The following is a 15,009-nucleotide window of genomic DNA, read 5'->3' on the forward strand; positions in this document are numbered from 1 at the left end:
TATTGGCCACTACTCCATACTCATCCTACTTGACCTCTCAGATGCCTTCGACACAGTTGACTACCCCCTACTCCTACAGACCCTTATCTCTTTTGGCCTCTGTGGCACTGCTCTTTCCTGGTTTCACTCTTATCTTTCTCACAGGTCTTTTTCTGTGTCATTTGCCAATGACTCCTCCTCTCTAATGCCTCTGTCTGTTGGAGTACCTCAAGGATCTGTTCTGGGTCCTCTACTCTTCTCCATATATACTTCTTCACTAGGTAAACTTATCAACAGTTATGGCTTCAAATATCACCTCTATGCTGATGACACCCAGATCTACCTCTCCACCCCTGCTCTCTCTCCCTCTGACCTTTCTCATGTCAGCAACTGCTTATCTGGTATTTCTTCCTGGATGGCCTCTCACCACCTAAAGATTAATATGTCCAAGACTGAGCTCCTTCTTATCCCCCCCTCAAGCTCTACGCCGACCTGCGACTTCTCTATCCCTGTTGCGGAATCACCATTTCCCCATCGCCCCAAGTCTGCTGCCTCAGAGTTACACTTGACTCAAATCTATCCTTCACACACACCCCCCCCCCCCCCATATCCTATCGCTTTCTACATCCTGCCGCAACCATCTACGGAACATTTCCAAGATTCAACCTTTTCTGTGCGCTAACACCACAAAGCAAATAATCCACTCCCTTGTTATTTCCCGACTTGACTACTGCAATAACCTACTTTCTGGCCTTCCTCTTTCCCGCCTCTCCCCTCTTCAATCCATCCTAAATGCCTCTGCCAGACTGATCCACCTTTCCCACTTATCCTCTGTATCTGCTGCACCTCTCTGTGAGTCCCTTCATTGGCTCCCCATACACAGCAGAATTAAATTCAAAATTCTCACCCTTGCATACAAAGCACTCACCAACTCCGCTCCCCTCTACCTATCCTCTCTAATCAACAAGTATACTCCAGCCTGCCCACTAAGATCCAACAATAACCTGCTCCTTGCTTCTGCGACTATCACCTCCTCTCATGCTAGACTGCAGGACTTCTGTCGTGCAGCACCTACCCTCTGGAACACTGTCCCTCATGCTGTTAGGCTTTGCCCAAATCTTTCTTCCTTTAAATGCTCTCTGAAGACTTTTCTGTTCAGAGAAGCCTAGCACCCAACTCAATAATATTCCTTTTACTTAACAACATTTCCCTCCTCTAACTCTGCATTAATATCTTTCTCAATCTTGCAGTCCTCACCTCATGTTTCCCAACCTCCTACCCTTCTAGATTGTGAATTCCCACAGGAATAGGGCCCTCGATTCCTCCTGTATGTGTTTGTAAATTCTGTCCTGTCGCTTAGTCTTATACTATTTTTATACTATTTTTTTATAATAGTTTTATACTATTGTTTTATTTAAATTATCTGTATCCATGTACAGCGCTGCGGAATATGATGGCGCTTCATAAATAAAGTATAATAATAATAATGGCGGCAAATAGGTAGAGGGGGGAGGGTTAGAGAGCTGTTTGGGTGAAGATCATGGAGGATGGGGCTAAGGGGGGATCCTACACTGCAGGATATATATATATATATATATATATATATATATATATATATATATATATATATATATATATATATATATATATATATATATATATATATATATATATATATATATAAATTATATTTAAAAAAGCCTTTTATTTTAGTACTGGCAGGCTTCCTGCCACTACATAAGATGGGGGTGACACTTGTGAGGTGGGAGAGGGAAGAGAGCTGTTTGAGGGGGATTAGGGAGGGATCAAGGGGTGGGATGTGTCAGGTGGGTGGGTAATCTATACACTAAAGCTATAATTAACCCTACAAGCTAACTAATTAACTCCTTCACTGCTGGGCATAATACAAGTGTGGTGTGCAGCTGCATTTAGCGGGTTTCTAATTACCAAGAAGCAACGCCAAAGCCATATATGTCTTCTATTTCTGAACAAAGGGTGATCCCAAAGAAGTATTTACAACCATTTGAGCCAATAAATACATTTCAGTGAGAAACATAAAGTTTGTGAAAAAGTTAACAATCCTTTTTATTTGATCGCATTTGGCGGTGAAATGGTGGCATGAAATATACCAAAATAGGCCTAAATCAATACTTGTCTACTAAAGAAAAATATATACATGTGAAAGGTTATTCAGGGATTCCTGGCAGATATCAGTGTTACAATGTAACTTTTGCTAATTTAAAAAAAATAAAATGGTTTGGAAATAGCAAAAAGCTACTTGTACTTATTGCCCTATAACTTGCAAAAAAAGCAAAGAACATGTAAACGTTGGATATTTCTCAGGACAAAGTTTAGAAACTATTTAGCATGGTTGTTTTTGGTGGTTGTAGATGCGTAAGAAATTTTGGGGGTCAAAGTTAGAAAAAGTGTTTTTTTTTCAATTTTTTCATCATGTTTTATATTTTTTTATAGTAAATTATATGATATGATGAAAATAATGGTATGTTTAGAAAGCCATTTTAATGCTGAGAAAAACTGTATATAATATGTGTGGGTACAGTAATAGAGTAAGAGGAAAATTACAGCTAAACACAAACACCGCAGAAATGTAAAAACAGCCCTTGTCCTTAATGGTAAGGGGTTAAACCAATCTACTCATGTAAAAATTAACATATTTTGACATTTGTTTTGCTTTATGTATACATACACCACTGTGATAATGTTACCTTAAAGTTTCATATCTCTAGGTCTTGTTAGAAAAGCTTTATAAACTATATCCATGCCAAATTTCATAAAAAGTGGTACAGTAGTTTTGTCTGTAGTGGTGTCTAAAAATCTTCATATGGCCATATGGCTGAAAAAAAATCTTGTTGATTTCTCCACTTGCCCCTTGGCGTGATAATCTAGAATGTCTGAATGCAACAGTTTTACTGTTGTGCAGCATTATTTATCCTCTATTTATCCTCTATTTTGAATGTTATCATCCAAATAGTTTTCTGAAAGGATACTGTGATGAACAAAATGTTGTATCAATAAACACATAGGCCTTGTGAAAGGAAATCCCATATATATGGCCTGGTAAATTTACTTGAGGACTTGAATTGAGAAAGGAGAACCATGCGTCTATTAATATTATTAATATATTATTATCAATATATATTATTATTGATATATGTATTCAATTTGTTTATTTTGTTTATTTTTAGGCTGGTGGTGTTGCATCTGGCTTTCAGCATGTGGTTACAAATGACCTCTCAGCAGAAAGACTTCTGCACATCAAAGGAAGGAGAGTGGTCAGAGCCACCGAGGTCCCACTTAGCTGGTCTAGCTTTAACAGTGGAGATTGCTTTATCATTGATCTTGGAACAGTAAGTAAGCCCTTTAAACTTATGTCAATACATCTTATATACTATAATACTAATATACTACTTTTATTTTAAGAAGCTGATAGTAACCTGGTTTCATATGGGGAAATGCATTTACATTAGTTCTGCTATATAACAGAAACAACAAAAATCAGGTATTGGTAAATATGCCCATTCCCATAATGCACTTTCAGGATTTGTTTAACCAATGCTTTGACTGACTCAACATGTTCTCAGCAGAGAATAAAGAGACTTAAAATGCACATAAATGCAGGACACTTTTTTGCAATACACATATAGCAGCAAAAAGTTATTGCTGTATCAGTGATAGCTTTTACCGTGCACAGAGTATATGCTAGATTTGTGCATTTATGCACTTTGGGTGCTAACAAATATGGAAGAAGGTGGCCACATGCCAGATTCTACTCTTTTTGGAGCTGGATTTAATTTTGTGAATGTGCAAAACACTGGAATGTGGATTTGCTCAGATCACAGTGTGTTGTACTTTCACAAGAATAAATCTGACTCCAAAAAATAGTAGAATATGGCTTTTTCATTTGTCAGCATCCGAAGCGCACAAATGCACATAACTAGTACAGGGAGTGCAGAATTATTAGGCAAATGAGTATTTTGACCACATCATCCTCTTTATGCATGTTGTCTTACTCCAAGCGGTATAGGCTCGAAAGCTTACTACCAGTTAAGCATATTAGGTGATGTGCATCTCTGTAATGAGAAGGGGTGTGGTCTAATGACATCAACACCCTATATCAGGTGTGCATAATTATTAGGCAACTTCCTTTCCTTTGGCAAAATGGGTCAAAAGAAGGACTTGACAGGCTCAGAAAAGTCAAAAATAGTGAGATATCTTGCAGAGGGATGCAGCACTCTTAAAATTGCAAAGCTTCTGAAGCGTGATCATCGAACAATCAAGCGTTTAATTCAAAATAGTCAACAGGGTCGCAAGAAGCGTGTGGAAAAACCAAGGCTCAAAATAACTGCCCATGAACTGAGAAAAGTCAAGCGTGCAGCTGCCAAGATGCCACTTGCCACCAGTTTGGCCATATTTCAGAGCTGCAACATCACTGGAGTGCCCAAAAGCACAAGGTGTGCAATACTCAGAGACATGGCCAAGGTAAGAAAGGCTGAAAGACGACCACCACTGAACAAGACACACAAGCTGAAACGTCAAGACTGGGCCAAGAAATATCTTAAGACTGATTTTTCTAAGGTTTTATGGACTGATGAAATGAGAGTGAGTCTTGATGGGCCAGATGGATGGGCCCGTGGCTGGATTGGTAAAGGGCAGAGAGCTCCAGTCCGACTCAGACGCCAGCAAGGTGGAGGTGGAGTACTGGTTTGGGCTGGTATCATCAAAGATGAGCTTGTGGGGCCTTTTCGGGTTGAGGATGGAGTCAAGCTCAACTCCCAGTCCTACAGCCAGTTTCTGGAAGACACCTTCTTCAAGCAGTGGTACAGGAAGAAGTCTGCATCCTTCAAGAAAAACATGATTTTCATGCAGGACAATGCTCCATCACACGCGTCCAAGTACTCCACAGCGTGGCTGACAAGAAAGGGTATAAAAGAAGAAAATCTAATGACATGGCCTCCTTGTTCACCTGATCTGAACCCCATTGAGAACCTGTGGTCCATCATCAAATGTGAGATTTACAAGGAGGGAAAACAGTACACCTCTCTGAACAGTGTCTGGGAGGCTGTGGTTGCTGCTGCACGCAATGTTGATGGTGAACAGATCAAAACACTGACATAATCCATGGATGGCAGGCTTTTGAGTGTCCTTGCAAAGAAAGGTGGCTATATTGGTCACTGATTTGTTTTTGTTTTGTTTTTGAATGTCAGAAATGTATATTTGTGAATGTTGAAATGTTATATTGGTTTCACTGGTAAAAATAAATAATTGAAATGGGTATATATTTGTTTTTTGTTAAGTTGCCTAATAATTATGCACAGTAATAGTCACCTGCACACACAGATATCCCCCTAAAATAGCTATAACTAAAAACAAACTAAAAACTACTTCCAAAACTATTCAGCTTTGATATTAATGAGTTTTTTGGGTTCATTGAGAGCATGGTTGTTGTTCAATAATAAAATTAATCCTCAAAAATACAACTTGCTTAATAATTCTGCACTCCCTGTATATACATATGTCCCATGCAACTGCTTTCAAAAACCACAAATACTCAGAGAGTATATTTTCCATTACTGATGACTTGGTTTGCATAATTGTTAAGGACGCATCTCTGGTGCCTCTCTGAACATTTGCAGTGTTTGAATGAGGGTGTATAGGGCATATGTATATATGCTTTATGCATCGTAAAAGCCAAACTGAAACAATGGTAATGTTTATTAGAATAATTTTTTACTAATGCATGTATATTGGAAAAAATGCATCTTTTCAAAATTGAAACGCATTCATATGTATATATATTTTGAGTTTTTTGTACCTTTTGAGACTTCAATAGTTTTAATTAATGAAGCTTTTTCTTTCACTGTATCTAATTATGTGCATTTATTTGATTTTATATGATTTATAAAAAAATAAATAATATGTTTCCCCCCACCCCTCCAATGAATAAATATAAATAGGCGTTGTTATAAATGAATTCTGTCAGGCAGTGTTTGGGTTGTCAGTGTTTTGCAAAAGAGGTCTGGTGGTATCTGCAAGTGGACTGAACCATGCTTTTCTAGGGAGGGAATTCATTTTTCCTTGCAGGTCTGAGCAGAATTCACAAAGCTTTCTCCTTGATCTGCCTCAGAAAAACATCTAGCTAAGCTCTGCCATTAAAATTATGCCAGAGTTAGCTGAAGTAGATATTTATAAAGATTCTAGTAATAAAAAAATACATATGTAAAACTATAATTCATTTATGGGATTTTTTTATATTTATATTTAACTACTATAGGCTTGTGCTTGCAGCTTGAAGTTACAGCGTAACTTCAAGAATTTCAGAGTTCTAGTGAGATCTTAGCATAGTTTAAGAGTACTGGCAAGATCTAAGTAAGGCTTGTGAACTTGTGGACCCAGCATACTTTATTAAATCTCAAGTTAATATGTGTTTTTGTTACATTATAATTGGATTGAATTGGATTTAAATTTCCTAAATTTCCCTGTACGAAGGGCATGTTAATAGGATGCAGTGTTCTCCCCAGAGCCTTTCTAGTGGGTGCACCACCAGGCCGATTTTACAGACCACGCAGCTAAAATTTAAGCCAGTATAAAGCTAACATTAGTTTAAGGGACATGATACCCAAATGTTGAAGCACATGAAAGTGATGCAGCATAGCTGTAAAAAGCTGTAAAAAGCTGACTAGAAAATATCACCTGTATATCTCTATGTAAAAAAGGAAGATATTTTACATTAAATTTCCTAAGTATTCACACCCCCCTGTAAAGAGACTTTAAGCAGCCAGTCAGGATGCTTGTCCCAGGACTTGCAAGGGAGCGTGCATCTGGCATGTGCAGGCGCAGTCATGATATTTTCCAATTCAGTTTAAGTAAGTTCTATAGAATCTCATGAGATCACAGCAAAGGCAAGGCATTACCTCAGCACTGCTGATGCCGATTGGCTATTGTTGTTTTTTTCTTCAACTTGCAAATGGACAGCAGCTGAAGTGTAACTGTTTACACAGCACTTACTCTGGTGAGCTGAATAAAACATAATTTATGTAAGAACTTACCTGATAAATTCATTTCTTTCATATTAACAAGAGTCCATGAGCTAGTGACGTATGGGATATACATTCCTACCAGGAGGGGCAAAGTTTCCCAAACCTTAAAATGCCTATAAATACACCCCTCACCACACCCACAAATCAGTTTAACGAATAGCCAAGAAGTGGGGTGATAAGAAAAAAAGTGCAAAGCATATAAAATAAGGAATTGGAATAATTGTGCTTTATACAAAAAAATCATAACCACCACAAAAAAGGGTGGGCCTCATGGACTCTTGTTAATATGAAAGAAATGAATTTATCAGGTAAGTTCTTACATAAATTATGTTTTCTTTCATGTAATTAACAAGAGTCCATGAGCTAGTGACGTATGGGATAATGACTACCCAAGATGTGGATCTTTCCACACAAGAGTCACTAGAGAGGGAGGGATAAAATAAAGACAGCCAATTCCTGCTGAAAATAATCCACACCCAAAATAAAGTTTAACAAAAAACATAAGCAGAAGATTCAAACTGAAACAGCTGCCTGAAGAACTTTTCTACCAAAAACTGCTTCAGAAGAAGAAAATACATCAAAATGGTAGAATTTAGTAAAAGTATGCAAAGAGGACCAAGTTGCTGCTTTGCAGATCTGGTCAACCGAAGCTTCATTCCTAAACGCCCAGGAAGTAGATACTGACCTAGTAGAATGAGCTGTAATTCTCTGAGGCGGAATTTTACCCGACTCAACATAGGCAAGATGAATTAAAGATTTCAACCAAGATGCCAAAGAAATGGCAGAAGCTTTCTGGCCTTTCCTAGAACCGGAAAAGATAACAAATAGACTAGAAGTCTTACGGAAAGATTTCGTAGCTTCAACATAATATTTCAAAGCTCTAACAACATCCAAAGAATGCAACGATTTCTCCTTAGAATTCTTAGGATTAGGACATAATGAAGGAACCACAATTTCTCTACTAATGTTGTTGGAATTCACAACTTTAGGTAAAAATTCAAAAGAAGTTCGCAACACCGCCTTATCCTGATGAAAAATCAGAAAAGGAGACTCACAAGAAAGAGCAGATAATTCAGAAACTCTTCTAGCAGAAGAGATGGCCAAAAGGAACAAAACTTTCCAAGAAAGTAATTTAATGTCCAATGAATGCATAGGTTCAAACGGAGGAGCTTGAAGAGCTCCCAGAACCAAATTCAAACTCCAAGGAGGAGAAATTGATTTAATGACAGGTTTTATACGAACCAAAGCTTGTACAAAACAATGAATATCAGGAAGAATAGCAATCTTTCTGTGAAAAAGAACAGAAAGAGCGGAGATTTGTCCTTTCAAAGAACTTGCGGACAAACCCTTATCTAAACCATCCTGAAGAAACTGTAAAATTCTCGGTATTCTAAAAGAATGCCAAGAAAAATGATGAGAAAGACACCAAGAAATATAAGTCTTCCAGACTCTATAATATATCTCTCGAGATACAGATTTACGAGCCTGTAACATAGTATTAATCACGGAGTCAGAGAAACCTCTTTGACCAAGAATCAAGCGTTCAATCTCCATACCTTTAAATTTAAGGATTTCAGATCCGGATGGAAAAAAGGACCTTGTGACAGAAGGTCTGGTCTTAACGGAAGAGTCCATGGTTGGCAAGATGCCATCCGGACAAGATCCGCATACCAAAACCTGTGAGGCCATGCCGGAGCTATTAGCAGAACAAACGAGCATTCCCTCAGAATCTTGGAGATTACTCTTGGAAGAAGAACTAGAGGCGGAGACAAAGCCTTCTTTATGGATTCAGAAACAAAATCTCTTATGTTATCAGGAACATTCTGCACCTTAGATGTTGAGGGAACTGCAACAGGCAATGGTACATCACTAAAGGAAATATTATCTGCTTTAACAAGTTTGTCATGACAATTATTACAAACAACAGCTGGAGGAATAGCTACCAAAAGTTTACAGCAGATACACTTAGCTTTGGTAGATCCAGCAGGCAGTGGTTTTCCTGTAGTATCTTCTGGCTCAGATGCAACGTGAGACATCTTGCAATATGTAAGAGAAAAAACAACATATAAAGCAAAATAGATCAAATTCCTTATAAGACAGTTTCAGGAATGGGAAAAAATGCCAAACATCAAGCTTCTAGCAACCAGAAGCAAATAAAAAATGAGACTGAAATAATGTGGAGACAAAAGCGACGCCCATATTTTTTAGCGCCAAATAAGACGCCCACATTATTTGGCGCCTAAATGCTTTTGGCGCCAAAAATGACGCCACATCCGGAACGCCGACATTTTTGGCGCAAAATAACGTCAAAAAATGACGCAACTTCCGGCGACACGTATGACGCCGGAAACGGAAAAGAATTTTTGCGCCAAAAAAGTCCGCGCCAAGAATGACGCAATAAAATGAAGCATTTTCAGCCCCCGCGAGCCTAACAGCCCACAGGGAAAAAAGTCAAATTTTTGAGGTAAGAAAAAATATGATAATTCAATGCATAATCCCAAATATGAAACTGACTGTCTGAAAATAAGGAAAGTTGAACATTCTGAGACAAGGCAAATAAATGTTTGAATACATATATTTAGAACTTTATAAATAAAGTGCCCAACCATAGCTTAGAGTGTCACAGAAAATAAGACTTACTTACCCCAGGACACTCATCTACATGTTTGTAGAAAGCCAAACCAGTACTGAAACGAGAATCAGTAGAGGAAATGGTAAATATAAGAGTATATCGTCGATCTGAAAAGGGAGGTAAGAGATGAATCTCTACGACCGATAACAGAGAACCTTATGAAATAGACCCCGTAGAAGGAGATCACTGCATTCAATAGGCAATACTCTCTTCACATCCCTCTGACATTCACTGCACGCTGAGAGGAAAACCGGGCTCCAACTTGCTGCGGAGCGCATATCAACGTAGAATCTAGCACAAACTTACTTCACCACCTCCCTTGGAGGCAAAGTTTGTAAAACTGATTTGTGGGTGTGGTGAGGGGTGTATTTATAGGCATTTTAAGGTTTGGGAAACTTTGCCCCTCCTGGTAGGAATGTATATCCCATACGTCACTAGCTCATGGACTCTTGTTAATTACATGAAAGAAATTATAATTATAATAAAGCATGATTAGGCTCATTAAGACTTGCATGTGCCCTTCCAGTTGTCAGACCTGTCAAACTCTTATCTTTCAGACTTAAATTACAGGAAAGTACAAAAAAATAAATAGTTAAACTATATTACAAAGTTGTATTGCTATTTAAACATTTTATAATAAAATATATTGTTAACCAATTACACAAGCATCTATATCTCCGAAGGCTGCAGCTTAATTAACAGGAAGTAGCAAAAACTATAAAAACATTAATCATATATTATTATACAATTTTAGTTTATATGTTAATTAGTTTTTTGAATACTTATAAAAATATAGAGCAAAGGTGTTTTTTTAAAGAGTACATTGAATTATTTAAAAAAATATGTTGTTTAACACAGCAACACCTTGAGAAAATAAACATCCTTTTGCAAATATACAGCAGTTTGCGTTTCTCTGGAAAGCTTTGGGAAGGTAATTTAATACCTATGATAATTCCATCTTCCCATAGAAAGCAAATTAGATGCCCTATAGCAAACATTACTGCAATGTAAACAGTTCATACTATCAACCTGTTATTTGCCAACAGGAGTGGTCAGTGCGTATAGAAACTACTGATGTATATATTTCTACATATATAACTAATATGAAACCATAATATTTTTCTTTGTGAAAAAAGGTTAAATAAAAACTGTGTACAATAATCATTTGAATTTGGGAGATTTATCCGCAAGCTGGAAGTTGGTTTAACTTGACCATATCATGCTAACCAAAAGTCAAGCGATTTTGTCCACGCAATCAAAAATATTAACTTCTCATTTTACTTGCTTAAACTTTCTGATTAGCTGAAGATGCAGTTTATGTTAACTTTAAAAATTTGTAATGTCTTTTGAAACTGAATTGTATTGTGATATAGCTGTTTGTGGTGTACTCAGTTTAAATATATTAAATTGAAATACAATTAAAATGTGACATTTATTATTAAAATACACATTTAAAGGGACATTAACCCTTTGAGTGCTAATGACGGCTCTGAGCTGTCACAGAGTTTCCCACTCTGGTGCTAATGACGGCTCAGAGCCATCACTAGCACTCTCCCTTGAGGGAGATCTGGGGGCTCCCACCCACTCCTACCCCAGCGATTGTGCCTGTAGAGTGACAGGCATCGCCGGGGCTTCCCGTTTTGTGTGGTGACGTCACGCGTAATAACGTGATGACGTCACTGCACAACTTTATTTATACTTAACAATGTTAAGTATAGGAGCAGGGGGCATGCTGCTTAGAAGCCTGTATCTCAGGCATCTATGCAGCTACAGACCCCTAACACCCACCATTGGAAAGGTAATCGCCTAACCTTTCCGAAAGTGTAGGTCATGGGGGTCTGAAAAAAAATAAAAAAAGTTAAAAAATGTTTGTTCACAAAATAACAAAAATAAAAAAACCTTTAAAAATCTTAGCACCCAGGTGGGAAAGTGCTTAGCACTCAAAGGGTTAAAGGATCATAAAACCTCAATTTTTTCTTTTATGATTTAGAAAGAGCATGTCATTTAAACAACTTTCCAATTTACTTCTATTATTAGATAATAGAAGTCATTTGGAATATTGCTTAAAATTGTAGTCTCTACCTGAATCATAAAAGAAAATGTTTGGGTTTAGTGTCCCTTTAAACAACACTATATAAATATTTGCTTGAATGATGTATTCAGAGCAAACATTAGCCTTTGAATAATTTGTATATGTATTTTTAAAAATGATATTAGTTGTTAAAATATTAACAAAAAATAAGAGTAAAGTTAATGTCCGTAGAGTAGTGGGCACCACCATATTGTTACCTTTTCTGCTGTGGCCAATTAGGAATGGTTATAAATGGCTTGCTAGAGTGTGCAACCAATGACTGTGTGGAATATAGCTGTGTCTGCACTTCCATGACTAACATAAATTTGGGTGTATTTATAAGGCTTTGACCTCCCAATTAATTAGTGTGTGGAATTTTATTTCATCCATGACAGGTTAGCCAAGAGTATAGCAATCCACCATAGGCTTCTTCTGACTTGCTTAATTGGACAGTCTACCCAAAATTCCCCTTTACTTTGTTCCCAATGATCCATTTTACCTGCTGGAGTGTATTAAATTGTTTACAAAAAGCAAATGTACCCTTAGTTTTGGTCTTAAAGGGACAGTATACCCCAATTTTAATTTAACTGCATGTAATAGACACTACTATAAAGAATAATATGCACAGATACTGATATAAAAATCCAGTGTAAAACCTTTTAAAAACTTACTTACTTAGAAGCTCCCAATTTAACACTGTTAATAAGATAAGCCTGGGACACCCACTGAAAGGGGCCGATTTACGCTGTGCATATTTAATTTGATTTATTCCTGTGTAAATTACATACTAATTTTACATTTTTGTTAACATACGATTTTTGGTGAAGAATTTTGTTACGGTTTTTGATGCACCTTAAAGGGACAGTCTAGGCCAAAATAAACAATTTTCCAATTTACTTTTATCACCAATTTTGCTTTGTTCTCTTGGTATTCTTACTTGAAAGCTTAACCTAGGAGGTTCATATGCTAATTTCTTAGACCTTGAAGCCCACCTCTTTCAGATTGCATTTTAACAGTTTTTCACCACTAGAGGGTGTTAGTTCACGTATTTCATATAGATAACACTGTGCTCGTGCACGAGAAGTTATCTGGGAGCAGGCACTGATTGGCTAGACTGCAAGTCTGTCAAAAGAACTGAAAAAAGGGGCAGTTTGCAGAGGCTTAGATACAAGATAATCACAGAGGTTAAAAGTATATTATTATAAATGTGTTGGTTATGAAAAACTGGGAAATGGGTAATAAAGGGATTATCTATCTTTTAGAACAATAAAATTCTGGTGTAGACTGTCCCTTTAACAATACAAATTTTCCCTGCTTATTTTTGTGTGAATGGTTCAAATATTTGTTTTGTATAATGTTTAAAATACGAATTTTGTTGTGCACATTTCATATGAAAATGCAGTATACGCCCCTTAGCTAGAAACCCTGTTTTCAGGGTAAAAAATGGCTTTAGATCATTCCACCAGGGAAATAGAAGGACTGGCGAGCATTCATTAATAATCTCGTCAGCACAGAGAGCTTTCAATCATCGGGCCCTAAGTATTGCTCTAAGTATTGAGCTTTGGTTTACCAACAGGTATAAGATATTGAAGCAAGTGTGTGTACACAAAGTGATAACATAATGATATCTAATTTTACCTGCTAGCGCAACCCATTTTATTACACTTTAGTTTCAAAGCACAAAACCTGAAATTTCATAAAAACAAATAAACCTGAAAATGCAGTTTCGATTCTCATACATCCTATACTCTGCAACTAGTATAAGTCATTGGAAATACATTAAGGGAAAAGCAATGTATTAGATATAATATGAAATTAAAAAGCTTATTTAATATTTAATTTCAAATTACTAAGTAATTACTAAATAATTTATAAGTAAATATTTTACTTTAATTTATAAGTAAATATTATTACATATGGGATTCAATAATGTGCTATTATTGTATTTTAATGTAATATATTTGTTTAAATTAGTATTGTGTATGTACAACACATGCAGGTTAAGTGTTTTAATTTCTATTCATTTTATTTAATTATCTTTCCCTATTCAAATTTCCATAAAAATGATAGACACAAGTAATTAGAGTCTTTTCTTTAACCTTTATTACTAATTTTACCCTTAAATTGCTCAATTTCTATTTGCAAATAACATTAACAAATTGTTGTATAATTGCCACATCTAACAGTTTTATAGAAGTTCTCAAAATAATATCCTACTTCCTCTGTGATTGCAGTGAAACTGAGGATTTCACTTAGTTGGCCAAGAATGTGGACAGAAGAATTATTTTCATGACGTTTATGTACTGCAGATTTTATCACCAATTTATAAAAATTGTTCACGTCTAAGGAATTGTTTGGATCAGTGTAATAGGCTTAATTTCCTTTTTTGTTTTTCGCCAATTAAGGTGTTTCAGTATAAGCGATGATTGAAGGTGTGAAAAATGAGAAAGTACTGTCTTAAAGGGCTCTAATGAAAATGTTTTTTAAATGTTTAAAGGGATATTCTGGTCATAATTTAAATACACATAGATAAATTACATATTTGAATAGAAACATATTTGTAATATTCATGTATTGGTAAAAATACGTTGTGTAAAAGTTATCACTGTTTTAGTATAAGCACTTTTCTCTGCACGTGCATGTAAAGCATAGCTAGATATTCTCAGTGCACCAGTATTTTAAATATTGCAGCTGCTCAGTGCACCAGAGGGGCTTGTATCATGTCAGCAATGAACAAATTGAGTAATTACCAGAGGATACAACCACCTTAGGCTCTCTGAGCAAGTGCTGTGTTTAAATTACTTGTGCAAGGAGAATACTTAAAGGGACATGAAACTCAAATATTTTCTTTCATGATTTAGGTAGAACATACAATTTTAAACTACTTTCCAGTTTACTTCTATTATCAAATGTTCTTCATTCTCTTGGTATCATTTGTTGAAGGAGCAGCAATGCACTACTGGTTTCTAACTGAACACATGAGTAAGCCAATGACAATCGGTGTATATATATATGCAGCCACCAATCAGCAGCTAGAACCTAGGTTCTTTGCTGCTCCTGAGCTTACCTAGATAAACCTTTCAGCAAAGGATAACAAGAGAAGCAAGCAAATTAAACAATAGAAGTAAATTAGAAAGTTGCTTAAAATTGTGTGCTCTGTCTAAATCATGAAAGATTTTTTTGGGCTTTCATGTCCCGTTAAATACAGTTTTGAAAAGGCTATAGCTTTTACCAGAAGCATATTTACTAATACATGTATATTGCAAAAA

At 36.3% G+C, this 15,009-nt stretch overlaps 1 protein-coding gene across 1 annotated transcript in view; it reads left to right on the forward strand.

The window, feature by feature from the left end:
- Nucleotides 1–15,009, forward strand: part of SCIN (scinderin) — a 295,360-nt gene that overhangs the window by 30,753 nt on the left and 249,598 nt on the right. The window contains exon 3 of the mRNA XM_053714105.1: nucleotides 3,186–3,347. Coding sequence (XP_053570080.1) covers nucleotides 3,186–3,347 — 162 coding nt within the window. The remainder of the gene's footprint in view (nucleotides 1–3,185; nucleotides 3,348–15,009) is intronic.

This window comes from Bombina bombina, chromosome 5 (assembly GCF_027579735.1).
Source record: "Bombina bombina isolate aBomBom1 chromosome 5, aBomBom1.pri, whole genome shotgun sequence".
NCBI classification, from domain to species: Eukaryota; Metazoa; Chordata; class Amphibia; order Anura; family Bombinatoridae; genus Bombina; species Bombina bombina.